This window comes from Triticum urartu, chromosome 3A (assembly GCF_056163025.1).
Source record: "Triticum urartu cultivar PI428250 chromosome 3A, HENAU_Tu73, whole genome shotgun sequence".
Lineage (NCBI taxonomy): Eukaryota > Viridiplantae > Streptophyta > Magnoliopsida > Poales > Poaceae > Triticum > Triticum urartu.
Window position 1 is genome coordinate 34,272,393 of NC_141875.1, and position 14,893 is coordinate 34,287,285.

The following is a 14,893-nucleotide window of genomic DNA, read 5'->3' on the forward strand; positions in this document are numbered from 1 at the left end:
GGCTCTACCCAAACAAGACAAACAAGCAACAAGGACACAATCAACCACGTGCAAACTCAAACAACATGATGCAAGGATGGTATGCTATGCGGGATGCAATATGTGATGCATATGCAAGATTTGACAAGGAATGAATGAACCTGGCCTCAACTTGGAAATCCAAGTGTGCCACTGGAAAGATGAGATGAAATTGCTTGAAAACAATATAAAGATCACCGGAATCGGAGTTACGGTTTGGAAATGGCAAACAATTTAAATATGGCCACGTTCTGCGATTTACAGCAAGTAGTTATCTAAATGCAACAAGATGAACATGCTACAGCACCCAAACATGGCATCAAAATACATGCCAGGGATCCATTCAAGATGCTTAACAAAAAATTAGCACTGAGCTATGGCCAATTCATCCATTAATAGGTTCAAACAAGCATGGCAAAAATGCATTTGGTAAACAGATTTCAGACTTAGTGAAATTAACACTTGTCTGGAATTTTTGATCAGATAGCACTCTTTGGAGCATGAAAACAATATGCTACAGGACCTGAACATGGCAAAGTAAAGCATGGCATGGAGCTAGTCAAAGAGCTTAACAAAAGTTCCTTAGTGACCTTGAGCCAAAAGGGATCAGAAAATACATTTGCAAGCATGTGAACATGGCAAAAACATAATCAGTTCTCAGACTTAGTGAAAACTGGAGCATGCTGAATCAGATATCAAGTAGGCATGTTTACGAGCTCGATGCACTCACTACAGAGCATGTCATGACAATATAAGCATACACCCATCAAGAATACACAAAATGCAAGCTAGACATGGCAAGAACAATAGCATAGCCTGCACGGATCAACTACAACATCCTCGGCAAAATTGCTAACAAGTAGACAATCTTCCCAGATTCACGAAATGACAAAAGTAGAGCTCGATTGACTCAAGCTAGGGTGCTCCATAATTGCAAACAAAGACATGGATGGATAGAACATCACAAGATTAACAAAACATCCTTACTGATCATACTCAAAAGAGGCACGGATCACTAGGAAACAACATGAACATATGACCATATGAACATATGACCATATGAAATCAGCATTAACGAATGCTCCACTTTGCAAGCTTGTGCTAGTCACCACACACATCACAAAAATACATGGGTTGCACCTCTGGATAGATGGCAAAACATATAACAAAACTCATGAAGAGCTCTTGGGCATATCATGCACAAAATAATTATGGCAAATATGACAATATCTAACTGGAGCAGCAGATCTGACAATTATCTCAAATAGCATTCTTCTAACAGCATTTCGGGCATCAAGATGAACTCAAATGAAAATGATGCAATGAGATGAAATGATGTGCTCTATGAGACGAACATTTTGATATGCTAAATGCCCAAAACGGAGCTACGGATGCAAAGTTATAGCACGATGAACAGGGCAAAATATTTAGGGTTTCAGGCAAAAAGTCAACCGTCCAAATCCTCAGATCCAGATCTGGCGCGGATTTCGAGGATCGCCGCCGTTACTGTTCACCGGCAAGAGCTGGGGCGGCCGGAGCAAGAGGTGTCCGGTGGGGGAAGTCGCGGGACGGGGCGGAGGAGGTCGCCGGAGCCGGAGCTCGCCGTGGTTTCGGCGGGCGGCGGGCGGAGCGCGCCGGCACCGGACGCGGGGCGGCTTGCGGCGGTCGGTGGCCGAGGCGGAGAGGCGGCGGCGGCGGCTCGTCGGTGTCGGGGAAGGAGAAGGGCGCGGGCGGCGGGCGGATCTGGCCCGCGGGAGGCGGCAGCTCGGGCCGGGGGGCCCGCCTGGGCCCGGGCGGGCCGGCGAAGTGGGCGCGGGCGCTGGCCACTCCCGGAGCGACACGTGGCGGCGGTGGGACGAAGCGGATGCGTCCGGCCGGACAAAAAAATGTCCGCCAGCGCGTGGAGACGAAGGGGACTAGGGTTTCGGGGAAGGAGAAGGGGAATTTCGGAGGGGGTTCTTTATATAGGCATAGGAGGAGCTAGGAGAGTCCAAATGAGGTGCGGTTTTCGGCCACGCGATCGTGATCGAACGTTCTAGATGATGGAGAAGGTTTTGGTGGGTTTTGGGCCAACTTGGAGGGGTGTTGGGCTGCAACACACATGAGGCCTTCTCGGTCCCTCGGTTAACCGTTGGAGCATCAAACGAAGTCCAAATGGTACGAAACTTGACAGGCGGTCTACCGGTAGTAAACCAAGGCCACTTGGCAAGTCTCGGTCCAATCCGGAAATGTTTAATCCTCACACACGAAAAAAGGTAGAAATGACCGCCGGAGGAGAACGGAGCGCCGGAATGCAAAACGGACAACGGGGAAAATGCTCGAATGCATGAGATGAACACGTATGCAAATGCAATGCACATGATGACATGATATGAGATGCATGACAACGACAAAAACACACGAAGGCGAAGACCCGAACCCGAGAAAATAAAATAACTTAACGCCGGAAACGGCAAGAGTTGGATTACATATTGGGTAAATCATATCCGGGGTGTTACATGTCCAACCACCATCGCCGCCCAAATCCTACAGGAGTCCGAGCTTCTCTTCCCGTCGCTCCTCTCCAGCAGCAGCACCGGAGCCAGCCCCGCGCCTCTTCTCCCGTACCTTCTTTCTTCCTTCCCCTGCTGCCCGTGCTCATCTCCCTCCCTCTCTCTATCTCCCGTTTTGATGTGCAGCCGCCGCCGTGCCCTGCGACCCTCCTGCAAGCTGTCGCAGTCACTGCTCTACTTCAGTCGAGCAGGAGAGGGTGCTCGCGACCCTGCCGTCGCCTCAGGTTGCTCCCCGGAGTCCCTGCTCGCCGGAGTAGGCCACTAGCACCGCCGCTCCTCTGCGCCCGAGCTGCACCAAGCCGCCTTGGGAGTTCCCTGCAAACCGCCACCTTTGCTGCACAACAACTCGTCGGAGTTGATCCTCGCCGCCGCCCAATCCGCACCCCGGTGTCCGCCGCGTTCCCGGCTCTGTCTCCCCGCGCCCAGCTCATCGTCCCCGCGCCCGTCGTCGCCGGATCCGGTGGGCACAGGCCGGAGACTGCCCCTGCTTGCGTCGCTGGCATCTGCCTCCCCTGCTCCAAGTCGAGCGAGCGAGGGGACCGCGCGCGTTGACCTCAGCCTGCCAAGGCCCTGCGCGAGCCGGCCCAGCAGCTCCCCTGTGCCACGCCAGCAGGCCCAGTTTCCCCACTGAGCCGGCCCAAGTGCCGTGGTGAGCAGCCCAGCTCGATACAAGTTTCAGCCCGTGGATGTTTTTATTTCCCTGGACGATTTTGACTAATTTTCCAGAGTTTGCCAGGTTTACAGAAAACCCCCTGTGGTTCATACATATCATATCTCTCAAACTATGCAGTTTATGTAAAAACTTTAAATATGAAAAATGCTTAGAATTATGTGTAGATTAATAATATACAACTTTCATGCATGTTTAAAATATTTTTAATGATGTTTGCTTATAATTTACCTAATGCCATGCTAAAATGCTTTATTTCATAACTAAATAACCGTAGCTCGGTTTTAAATAAACTTTATATGTAAATGGGGTAAAAAAATGCCTAGTTTAACATGGTGGCTTCACCTTGCATGTTTAATAACTCTAAAATATGTTTTAGGGCAGATCAGTACCAAACCTTAAAATATGCATATGGGGTTTTACCGGAATTATTGTTCGTTGTTTCCGGCATCATTTAAACTTGCCTAGATAGGTAGTTTTGTTGTGCTTCACCTCTTGCCATGTTAATCAACATTTAATATTGTTGGGTACATAAACGAGATCGAACTAAATAACTTGTTGTGGTGTTTTGTCAATATGCAACTCGTTGCATATTGATCTCCACTTAATTTGTAGAATTGCTTGTGCACTTTGCCATGCCATGCCTCTTTAAACCGGACATGCATCATACTTGGTTGTGCATCATGCCATGTTCATGTGTTGGTTGTTTACTATGTTGTGTGCTTCTTTCCGGTGTTTCTTCTTCGGATTGGTTCCGATAACGTCGCGTTTGTGAGGAACCGTTCGACTACGGCCGTTTGTCTTCTTCATGGACTCGTTCTTCTTCCTTTTGGGATCTCAGGCAAGATGACCATACCCTCGAAATCACTTCTATTTTTGCTTGCTAGATGCTCGCTCTTTTGCTATGCCTATGCCGCGATACCTACCACTTGCTTTATCATGCCTCCCATATTGTTGAGCCAAGCCTCTAACCCACCTTGTCCTAGCAAACCGTTGTTTGGCTATGTTACCGCTTTGCTCAGCCCCTCTTATAGCGTTGTTAGCTGCAGGTGAAGATTGGAGTTTGTTCCATGTTGGAACATGGATATTTTGTTGGGATATCACAATATGTCTTATTTAATTAATGCATCTATATACTTGGTAAAGGGTGGAAGGCTCGGCCTTATGCCTGGTGTTTTGTTCCACTCTTGCCGCCCTAGTTTCCGTCATATCGGTGTTATGTTCCCGGATTTTGCGTTCCTTACACGGTTGGGTTATAATGGGAACCCCTTGACAGTTCGCCTTGAATAAAACTCCTCCAGCAATGCCCAACCTTGGTTTTACCATTCGCCACCTAGCCACTTTTTCCCTTGGGAGTCGCGCTCCCGAGGGTCATCATTATTTTAACCCTCCGGGCCAGTGCTCCTCTGAGTGTTGGTCCAAACTAGAGCCATGTGCAGCGCCCCCTCGGGGAAACTCGTGGTTTGGTTTTAGTTGTATGGAGCGCTCATCTGAGTGTGCCCTGAGAACGAGATATGTGCAGCTCCTATCGGGATTTGTCGGCACATTCGGGTGGTGTTGCTGGACTTGTTTTACCATTGTCGAGGATGTCTTGTAACCGGGATGCCGAGTCTGATCGGATTGTCTTGGGAGAAGGAATATCCTTCGTTGACCGTGAGAGCTTGTGATGGGCTAAGTTGGGACACCCCTGCAGGGATTTGAACTTTCGAAAGCCGTGCCTGCGGTTATGGGCAGATGGGAATTTGTTAATGTCCGGTTGTAGAAAACCTGAAGTTTATCTTAATTAAAATACATCAACCGCGTGTGCAACCGTGATGGTCTCTTTTCGGTGGAGTTCGGGAAGTGTACACGGTGTTGGAGTTATGCTTGACGGAGGTTGTTCTAGGATCACTTCTTGATCATAGTTTCTCGAACGTGCTTTGCCTTCTCTTCTCGCTCTCATTTGCGTAAGGTAGCCACCATATATGCTAGTCGCTTGCTGCAGCTCCACCTCATACCTTTTTACCCTACCTATAAGCTTAAATAGTCTTGATCGCGAGGGTGTGAGATTGCTGAGTCCCCGTGACTCACAGATACTTCCAAAACCAGCTTGCAGGTGCCGATGATACCGTGCAGATGACGCAACCAAGCTCAAGGAGGAGGTCGATGAAGACCTTGTCCTTTGTGTTGTTTTGTTCTAGTAGATCAGTAGTGGAGCCCAGTTGGGACGATTGGGGATATGTGTAGCTTTTGGGGTAGTCTTCTTTCATTTTGGTTTCGTAGTCGGACCTTGTTTGTATCTGGATGTTGTAATGCTTTATTCATGTATTGTTTGAAGTGGCGATTGTAAGCCAACTATGTATCTGTTTCCCTTATGTATTACATGGGTTGTGTGAAGATTACCTCACTTGCAACATTGCTTTCAATGCGGTTATGCCTCTAAGTCGTGCTTCGACACGTGGGAGATATAGCCGCATCGAGGGCGTTACACCATCGGAGCTCACCGTCGGCAAGCACGCCGACACGGTCGCCCCAGAGGAGCACCGGCATCCATGGTTGTCGCCTCCTCGAGCTTCAGCCGTGACAATAGTTCCTACAACATTATCTCTGTTGCACAATTTTTTTGCAACTTGACCTTTGTTGAAAAAAAATTGTAAATACTTCTGCAACACCATCTCTGTTGCGAAAAATTTCAGCAACACAAGCTCTGTTGCTAATATTTCTGCAACACGACTTATGTTGTCAAACGTTTCTGCAACACGACTTATGTTGCAGAAATAGAGATGACGCTCGGCCACTAGATTGAGCTTGATCCGACAGCTCACGAGGCGGCGAATTTTTCCAAATGATCCGCCGACCGACGTGTAGCACGCCCTATTATAATGGGAAACGCTTACTATCAACAGGCGGATCGCAGCAGCCGCGTCCGCCACCTTCCCTGGATGACACGCGTCAAGTGAGAGCCTACATATCATCCTTCATGCAACAGGTGCTATGCTTCTGGAATATATGTGGTGTTGCAATGGTCTACGACGAGTTTACGTTTTACAACAAAACCTCTTACGAAAATTTTCTGCAACAAGACCTCCATTGATTTTTTTTTTCAACAAAACCACATTTGCAAAAATATTTCTGCAACAAAAAAGTTGTTGCAAAAAAATTCTACAACAAAACATGTGTTGCAGAAATAATTCTGCAACAAGACACGTGTTGCGGAAATAATTTCACAACAAGACCCGTGTTGCAATGGTGTAGACGAGCTTGGCCGCTCGATGGGGCAGATCTGACGGCTCACAACCCGGCTGATCTTTTAGTCTGCAGACGCATAGCACGCCCCTATTATAATCGCCCTTTTTTTTGGAAAAGATAAGAGTGACGTGGTTGTATGGAAATTTTGCAAATCACCCCTCCTTCTTTTCTTGCAATTCCTACTCGGCATTCTTATTTTCTCAGCGAACACCTGCCGTGCACGCTGGGGTATCTGGGCAACGGCGGCCAAGCCCGAAGCTCCAGGCGTGCTGCGGCCTACCTTGTTCCGTATGACCTCGGTGTCCAGATCCATGGCGCGCTCCACCTTTTCCTTCCACCCCTCCACCCTGACGGGCTCAAACGCCGCCAGATCCGACTACCCACGCTCCGAGTTTCCCGACTGGGTCCTGCTCTGCGAGGAGCCGCGTTTCTCGGAGCTCCGGAACGAGACCACCGCCGAGTGCGAGACCAGCGAGGGCCAAGCCGTGGAGGTCTCCTTCTGGCTCGTCGACCCGCCGGGCGCTTCCTACTTCTCCTTCAACTGCCCCGGCCTCGACGCCTCCGCCTTCGACGACTACGCGCCGCCCTCCCTCGTCTGCGCCGGGGCAGCCTTCGTCCTCCTCAGCCTCACAATCAGGGGCTCCACCCACCACTTCGTCTACACAGCCGGCCCTGCAGCTGCAGGGAAGCAGTCACTGCAACTGCTCCCGGACCCTCCGGTCTACAGAAGACGGCGGTTCGGCCTCCTGCCCCGTGGCGACGGCGGCGAGCACTACGCCGTGGCCTACGTCAACCGCCAGTGGATCTCCCAAGACGACGACTGGCGGTTTGATGCCCACGTCTATTCGTCTGAAACGCAGGAGTGGAGCAGCCACAGGTTGTCGCTGCTGCACTTATCCGAATCTGACAAGCTGCTCTGTTGTAAGCATAGCTTGTACTACAGGCATATCGCCGTTGCAGGCTCACTGGGCTGGGTTGATCTCCTGCGTGGTGTCCTCCTCCTTCGCAACCTCTTCGACGGTGGTGATCCTGTCATGGAATTCATCCCGTTCCCTGAATCAAGGGTTAGCTTTCTCGACGAGGATGGCCGGCCTCACCGCGCCTCGGAGTATTATTGCAACGTGGCCTGCTGTGATGATCTCCTCAAGTTCATCGAGATAGAATTTGACGACCCTCTTGTCAGGACCAGCCGTAAAGGTTGGAGAGCCACTGTGTGGAACAGGAACATCTCTTGGAACAAGTGGGAGATCCGATCCACGGTTGATGTTGCTAAAATCTCAGTGGACCAAAGTTGTTCTGCTTTGTTGCCTGAGCTGCGGGGTGACGAGACCCAGAAACTGGACTTGCATAAACTGATTTTCTATGCCCTGGTGCTGAGCACCCGTGATGACGATCTCTTTTACATGATGGCCAAGGTGAATGCTGAAGACGAGACTGCCTGGGCCATCGCAATTGACATGGAAAGGGCAGCTGTGGAAGCAATGGCCCTGTTTTCTCTCGGACGGCACCACTACCACATTGCAAAGTTCTGTCCATGCGACTTCCCCAAGTACCTCAACATGACCCCAGGTGATTCTTCCATCTTTATCTACATGTGATTTAACTACAGCAGTGTTATCTTTTGAATTCTTTCTTGTCTGTTGGTTATATGTGCTTAGGACAATGTTTCAGTATTAACACTGGACTGTTTATATTGATATAATTCGTAAAAGAAATGGTTCATCATCTGCTGAGTGGGCAACAAAATTGCTCAATTGACAACTTGTGTGTACTTTTGCCGTCCTTTTTTATTGAACTGTTTCTTTGACCAAATTTTTGCAGGAGCAGACATGCATAATCCAGTGGACAAGTGCTTTGAGTGGTAATTCAAACATCGCTAATTTTACATGTTCAATTAATTGATTCTTTTGCATGATATCTTTTTCATTTACGCTGCTGCTTCTGTTGGATGCCTGTTGCCAGGTTGAGTGTGAAGCACTGTGTGGTGCAAGTGTTGTGGGCTCTGGAGTGGCTTCGAGAACTTGGTAACTACTATAAGTTTGACTTCTAGATGTATTCTATTTATTTCTCTTGGTTATAATACACTAGATGTGCACCCAACATTCAGCAAGTGCATGTTTAGACTGTTGACCTACAATTATTTCCTAAACACCATCCGTGGATATCTTCTTAATTTAATCTGCAGTATTATTCTAAATGCTTGTCCATGTCAAGTATAATATTCTTGTAAATTGCTTGGCGAAAATGTTCAGCAAGTACAGCAATGAAGTGCCATGATAGCATATATGTGCTTGCAAATTGGCTGTCATGACCAGGAGATTCACATCTGTATGGTCCTTTGCAGATCAATGCTTGGAAAATGAGAGATCAACTTACAACACATGCAGATTATTACTTCAGTTTTCCCCGGTATCATCTCTGCGTTCCAGTATCAGATCAGTAAGTTATATTATTCTGTCTCATGGATTATAGTCCAGGGCTTCATGTTGCGAGTGCATCTTTTTCTCTTTGCTAACCCTTTGTGCTCAAGTATTTCTATTTTTTTTCTTGGAACTGGGCAAGCGTCTTTGCTTTGACAAGCTTCAGATTATTCATTTCTTTGGGTCCAAACTATGGAGACAGCCATTGCTTATGTGTTTACAAAGCAGTTGCTTAATTTTAAATTATGGACTCTCGACTTTCATGGACAATTGATTGAGTTCATATTATGAATCCTAAAGAAAATCTTGATGCAGATGGTAAAACATTCTGGACAAGGTGAAGCTGCATCGGAGGCTGTCGAATTTTGCTTACGGTATATGGATGCGGAAACCAGAAACTTTTTTGTGATAACTTAGCTTTATATCTGACTAAGTGTCTGGTGTTCCCTAGAGCTCTGGAAGATTTCGACTTGGCACTACACGAATCACCAAGCAATGGGTCAGCATCTATTGAAGCCATGAGGAGCAAAATCATTGTCATCATTGACGCTTTGGACAAGTACAATAAAACGAGCCATTGCTCTTCTTTAGTATTAAAAGGAACCATCTAGCGATCCTAATCTTATAATTTTTCAATCCTTTTAGTATCTTGCAAATTGTGCCATTAAAGCTGATGCCAAAAGGAAGGATGCTCGGAGATGCCAGCGACCAAGAAAGAGGACAAACAGTATATGAAACTTGTGAGAAACCGAGCCGTGAAGGAGCTGTGGTCTCGGGTCGTCGCTGGTTCTTGTCTCTCATTTGCTGGTTACTCATATCGATAGTGTTGTTATGTAATCTCCCATGGGAAATCGTCATTGGAGTCGTTATCTTAATCTCATCATACTTATATGGGATCTTTGTAGTTTGTAGATGACGGTGCATGATCCAGTCAGTACCCTCGGTAGGGTTGCTAACGTGGTTGGAAGTCTCAAATCCGGGGTCACATAAGGGTTTTATCCATGTTCGGGCTTCCGGTGAGGAGTAATACCCTATGTCCTACTTGTTACTATTATTCATGGTGAGTGTACCTTGTGTGATGGATTGCAATGAAGAGTATGATATGCTACCGTGAGTTATTTCTAAGCTAGTAGATGGGAAATGAGAGCCCTGCGGCCTCCACCTTATATGCTCGGTGGGGGCTAGGATTTTACAATAGAGGGATCCGATCTTGCTCGCCACAAGGATGGCTCGGGAACCTAGATGATTTGCTGGTGTCTATCCAGTCCTTCGGGCTCCCAGTTACCGCCAAGGGTATGGTGGGTCCTTTGGTAGGCCTGCTGTCGAGCTCCCATGGAGAAGCCACCCCCGTTGCATTGCATCGTTAGTAGCCCCTGAGAGTGTCGGAGGTCGAGCTTGGAGATCTTTGGCGGGCTCCTTGTGTTCGTGTTGGTCTTCGTCGTAAACGGTGTTAGCAATGGGATGAAAACAAGATTTTGGGAGGATACATGGCTAGGGGAGACACCATTAGCCATACAATATCCAAGCCTTTATAATATTGTGCAACGTAAGGGAGATTATGTAGGCACAGTATTACAATCGGCTCCCCTGCATATCCAGTTTAGGCGATCTTTAGTTGGGGAGCGTTGGAATTCCTGGATACACTTGGTACGGAGATTGATGGATATTCAATTATCCGACCAACCTGACTCTTTACACTGGAGTTTGGCTAGAAACGGAGTGTTTATGGTAAAATCTTTTTATATGGATCTTATTAATTTTGGCCCAATCCCGAGATCTATTCATATCTCGAAGGTTAAGGGTCCCTTGCGTATTAAATTTTTTATGTGGTTTGTCCACAAGCAGGTGGTCCTCACCAAAGATAATTTGTTAAAGCGACGATGGGTAGACAGTTCGCGATGTTGCTTTTGTGATCATGATGAAACAATTCAACATCTCTTCATAGATTGCCCTCTCGCCAAATTACTTTGGTGAACAATTCATATAGCCTTCAACATCGTCCCTCCAGTTAGCATTGAATCGTTATTTGGGACGTGGTTAACTGGAGTGGAACATAATACTGCGGCTCTCGTTCATGTACACGTTATACAGCCTCAGCGCAGTCACCGTTTCACGTTCAGAGCGCCTGTGTGGAGGAGGTGCACACTGCCATGGGGCATTTTGATTTCACTGTCACCGTTTCAGTCCATGTAGTTCCTCCCCATTCCCCAGTGCCTCCTTTTCCTAAAGACATATACGATGTGGTAATGGTTGGCCTACGTCAAGTATGAATGGTTGTAAGACAGAGGAATACGCAGCCCCGTGTCGCTCCCCGCGAGCGGCCCGGGCGCTAACCCTAGCTGCCGGGCACCGCCGCCACCTATCCCCCTTCCTCCCCCGCCGCCGCCGGCGAGCGCCGCCCGGGCAAAGCCCGTGTGGTGTCGGCGGCGGCGGGCTCTTCCACTCCCGCTCGCGAGGTGGGCTGCGCGGGGCAGCTGCGCCAAGCGGAGGAGGCAGGCGCGAGGCGCTGCGGCGTGTGGTTGTGCGCGGGCCGGCGCTGCTCGGCACGCCATGGTCGCGGCGTAGGAGCCGTGGGCGCACGAGGTCTCCAGCCCGCGCGGCTCTGGTGTCGAGGGCGCACGCTGTGGCGGGCTTGGCTGCGCTGAGGCGCCGTGCTCGCGCGCCGGGGATCCGGATCTGGCGCCTGGATGCCGCGCCGTGGCTCTGGCGGCCCGGATCTGGTGTGCCCGCGGGGCCCCGCGGCTGGCAGGCCGCCTACGTCTCGGATCCATGGCGGCAGCCATGGCTGGTGGCACGCGGCGCAGCTTGGCGGCGGGCGGCGCCGGCATGGACAGGTGGACCAATTCCCTGGCCATGTGGATGGCGGGGAGGTGGTGGGCTTCGGCTGCGGCGGCGGTTCCTCGTTGGATGTTGGTGGCCATGGTGATGTTCGTTCTCGACCCCGATCTACTCCGATCTGCAGCGGTTCCGGCCCTTGGTGGCTTCGGTCACCGTTCTTGGGTGCTGGCCTTGCAGATCCGGTGGCTGGAAGGGTTGCGGGGGAATCTCTTGGCCGGCGTGGCGGCCACTCCGATGGCAGTGCCTTTGGGTGTTGCTTCCCTCGTTGGAGGCTTCGGAGAGGACCTCCTTCCTTCCACCCCTCCCAGGAGCTCAGGTGAAAACCTCAGAACCCCCTGTTCCAAGCGACGACGACACCACGGTGCCGTGCTCCTTCCTGAAGGCGTTGCTCGGGGGCTGCTCAAGTGGCGATAGAAGTGGCGGCGGTTCGGTGTCGACACATGCATTCTGGTCAGCTTCATCTTGGAGGCTGCGGCGACGTAGGCGACGCTCGTCTGGTGGAGCTACTGCCGATGGCCGAGGCATCGTCGGGAGTCTACGCCATCAGGTTCGGGGTGCTCAGGGGGAAACCCCAGATCTGGGTCCTCTGGATCGGATGATGATGGTGTTCTATCGCTTACCCTTCTGGGGGCATCGTCTTGGAGCAAGTGCTGGCTGGAGGGATGGTGGAGCGGTGTTTCATCTCACACTTTGATGGCGGCGGAGATCGATGGCATATGGAGCTGTGGAGACTCGGCGTCCGATGTGCGGAGATGGGCTCGCGCAGGAGGAGGTTGCTGTCTGGCGTCATGGTGACATCGATGGTTGAGTGGCCAGACAAGGTAGAAGCCTCAATATGATCTGAAGACCTGTGGAAGATGGCGGCGATGACACACGAGTGCGTCTGACCGGATTGTGCCCCAGACCCGGTATGTGGCTCGGCTGGGGCATCCGAATGAGTTTCGGCTTCCGGCTTTTGATGTTAGGCTTAGGTGAGTGGTTTGGGTAGTGGCCCAGCTAGCACCCCTTATCATTTTGGATAGGAGTAGCGGTATATGTTGCCAAGATGGTGGATTCAGGCATATTGTTGTAATACTTTGTAAGGTCCTCGAGAATAATCAATAAAGTGGCCGTATGCATCTCTCAGATGCAGAGGCCAGGGGTCATCCTCCTTTTCTAAAAAAAAGTATGAATGGTTGTATACTTATTTAAATTATGTTTCTCTTTCATTTTGTTGCTTTCATAGCTAACTTGTGAGTTTTATGTGTGGACTATATATAGCCACAAATTGCAGGAGTATGGTAGGAGAGCTCCAATTTATGTATTTGTTTACTAGCGTGGTATACATGGGTTTGAATATAACTTTATTAATGAATTTGTCAGTAAAAGTAGGTGCACTAAGATTTGAAAAGATTGGTTGCACAACTTTAATGGAAGCAGCCCCAACCCTCGTCCCTCGCATCGCTCTCGCGGGAGGCGGCGGGGGAACCCTAGCCCCCACCCCGCGCCCGCCTCCTACACCATCCCTTCCCCTCGCCGCCGCCAGAAGGCGCCGCCGGGCGAAGCCCGGTGCGCGTCGGCGGCGGCGGGGCCCTTCTTCTCCTCCCGGCATGCGGCTGTAGCGCGAGATGCAGCGGCGCGGCGGAGTCTTGCCTGATGCGGCGAGGGAGTGTCGTGCGGCGCGGCGGCCAGACGGCGGCGCGAGCGAGTGGCCAGGCCGTGGTGGCTGCGCGAGGGGTTGGCTTCGAGGCGGCGGCGTGGTCACGGATCCATCGTGGATCTGGTCCTGCGGGCGCGGTCTCGGCCTTCCCTACTCGGCCGGCGGGTCTCGGTGGGGGGACTTCTCCTTGCTGAGATTTGGCAGCGGTGGCCTGGATCATTCAGATCCTGGCAAGGATGGCGGCAGCCCGTGCACGAGATATGGAGGTCTTCGATCAGATCTGGGTGAAAAACCTGCTATTGGCTATTGCCAAGGCCGATGATGGCGACGCTGTCCGCGTCGTTCCCTTCCTGAAGTCATCGCCGAGGAGAAGTTCAAGACCACTCTTTCCTACCTCCGGGGGAAACCCTAGATCAGTAGATCGGAAGACGGCTGCTCTCTGGTGTCGTTTCCCCCTTGGGGGCGTCATTTTTGAAGGTGCACACGGGCTCGAGGGACCAGAGGACAGCGTCTTTGGTGGAGCGGTGCTTCATCTTACACATCAATGGTGGCGGATCTCAGCGGCGTGGCGCTGTGGAGATTCGGCGTTTGATGCGCGGAGATGGACTCGCGTAGGAGGAGGAAGTTGTATGGCGTCATGGTGGCGTTGATGGCAGAGAGGCTTGGCAAGGTCGGTGCTTCAGTTGTGCTCTGAGGATGGACCGAGGGATGATGGAGGTGACGGCCCTTGCAGCATGCGATGCTCACTGGGAGTGTGCCAGATCGGTGTGGGACCCAATCCAGGTAGTGGCTTGGATGGGACACCCAACTTTAGATGTTAGGCTTTGGTGCGATGTCTGTTTGGTATTAGGCCCGGATATTTGGCACGCCTTCATCAAAGGGATAGGAGTAGCAACGGTGTTGCCAAGATGGTGGCTTCAGACTTATTGATGTATCACCTTATATGGTCTTTGTGAATAATTAATAATATGGTTGCATGTATCGTCCAGATGCATAGGCCGAGGGTATATTCTCCTTTTCTAAAAAAAACTTTAATGGAAGCAACAATATATCTTGTGCAATCCAGATGAAGAGATGATTTGCCATGTGCATACATACATCACACTAAATGTAGTTTTTTATTTAGATTTTTGCATGGAAGTTCGCAGTCCATCTTCTCCTTGCACCATATCAGCCATGGCATCAGACTCAAAAGCCCTGTGGGACGACCTCTCCAGCGAGCAGAAGAAGAATCTCTCTGACATTGCAGCCGACTGAGTGGCTCGACGAGCTAGCCGGATACAGGCCGGCTTGCCGGCGAGCTCTTTGGAGTCGGCGCCACCGCCACCGCCTCACCCGTCCATGCATGCCAAACATCCAACCAACCTAAAACAACATTCAGGGAATCTAACTGAGGTATATGCAGGCTACCAAACGCCTGAACGAATGATATTGCAAAATTGCAAAGTGAACCGGCATCGCTGCCCGTGATCTCAATTGTATTCCGATTGATCCTAATCCCTCAAAAAATGAATTTGTATTCCGATTA

At 50.3% G+C, this 14,893-nt stretch overlaps 1 protein-coding gene and 1 pseudogene across 1 annotated transcript; both read left to right on the forward strand.

Annotated features, from left to right (window-relative positions):
* Window positions 1-6,779: 6,779 nt before the first annotated feature.
* Window positions 6,780-9,910, forward strand: LOC147978217 (uncharacterized). The gene is made up of 7 exons (XM_087516537.1): window positions 6,780-8,037; window positions 8,290-8,329; window positions 8,431-8,492; window positions 8,813-8,907; window positions 9,204-9,262; window positions 9,340-9,447; window positions 9,534-9,910. Exons 1-7 carry the CDS (start codon window positions 6,780-6,782, stop codon window positions 9,802-9,804), a joined length of 1,893 nt encoding a protein of 630 aa, XP_087372663.1. The 3' UTR covers window positions 9,805-9,910.
* An 858-nt stretch (window positions 9,911-10,768) lies between these two features.
* Window positions 10,769-12,420, forward strand: LOC147978218 (uncharacterized; annotated as a pseudogene).
* The last annotated feature ends 2,473 nt before the right edge of the window (window positions 12,421-14,893 follow it).

What these genes read in the sequence shown, in the direction of transcription:
- LOC147978217 (XM_087516537.1), top strand. Translation starts at nt 6,780, where the DNA reads ATGGCGCGCTCCACCTTTTCCTTCCACCCCTCCACCCTGACGGGCTCA. An exon ending in GTACCTCAACATGACCCCAG is followed by an intron (nt 8,038 to 8,289) that starts GTGATTCTTCCA and finishes AAATTTTTGCAG; the next exon opens with GAGCAGACATGCATAATCCA. An exon ending in GTGGACAAGTGCTTTGAGTG is followed by an intron (nt 8,330 to 8,430) that starts GTAATTCAAACA and finishes GCCTGTTGCCAG; the next exon opens with GTTGAGTGTGAAGCACTGTG.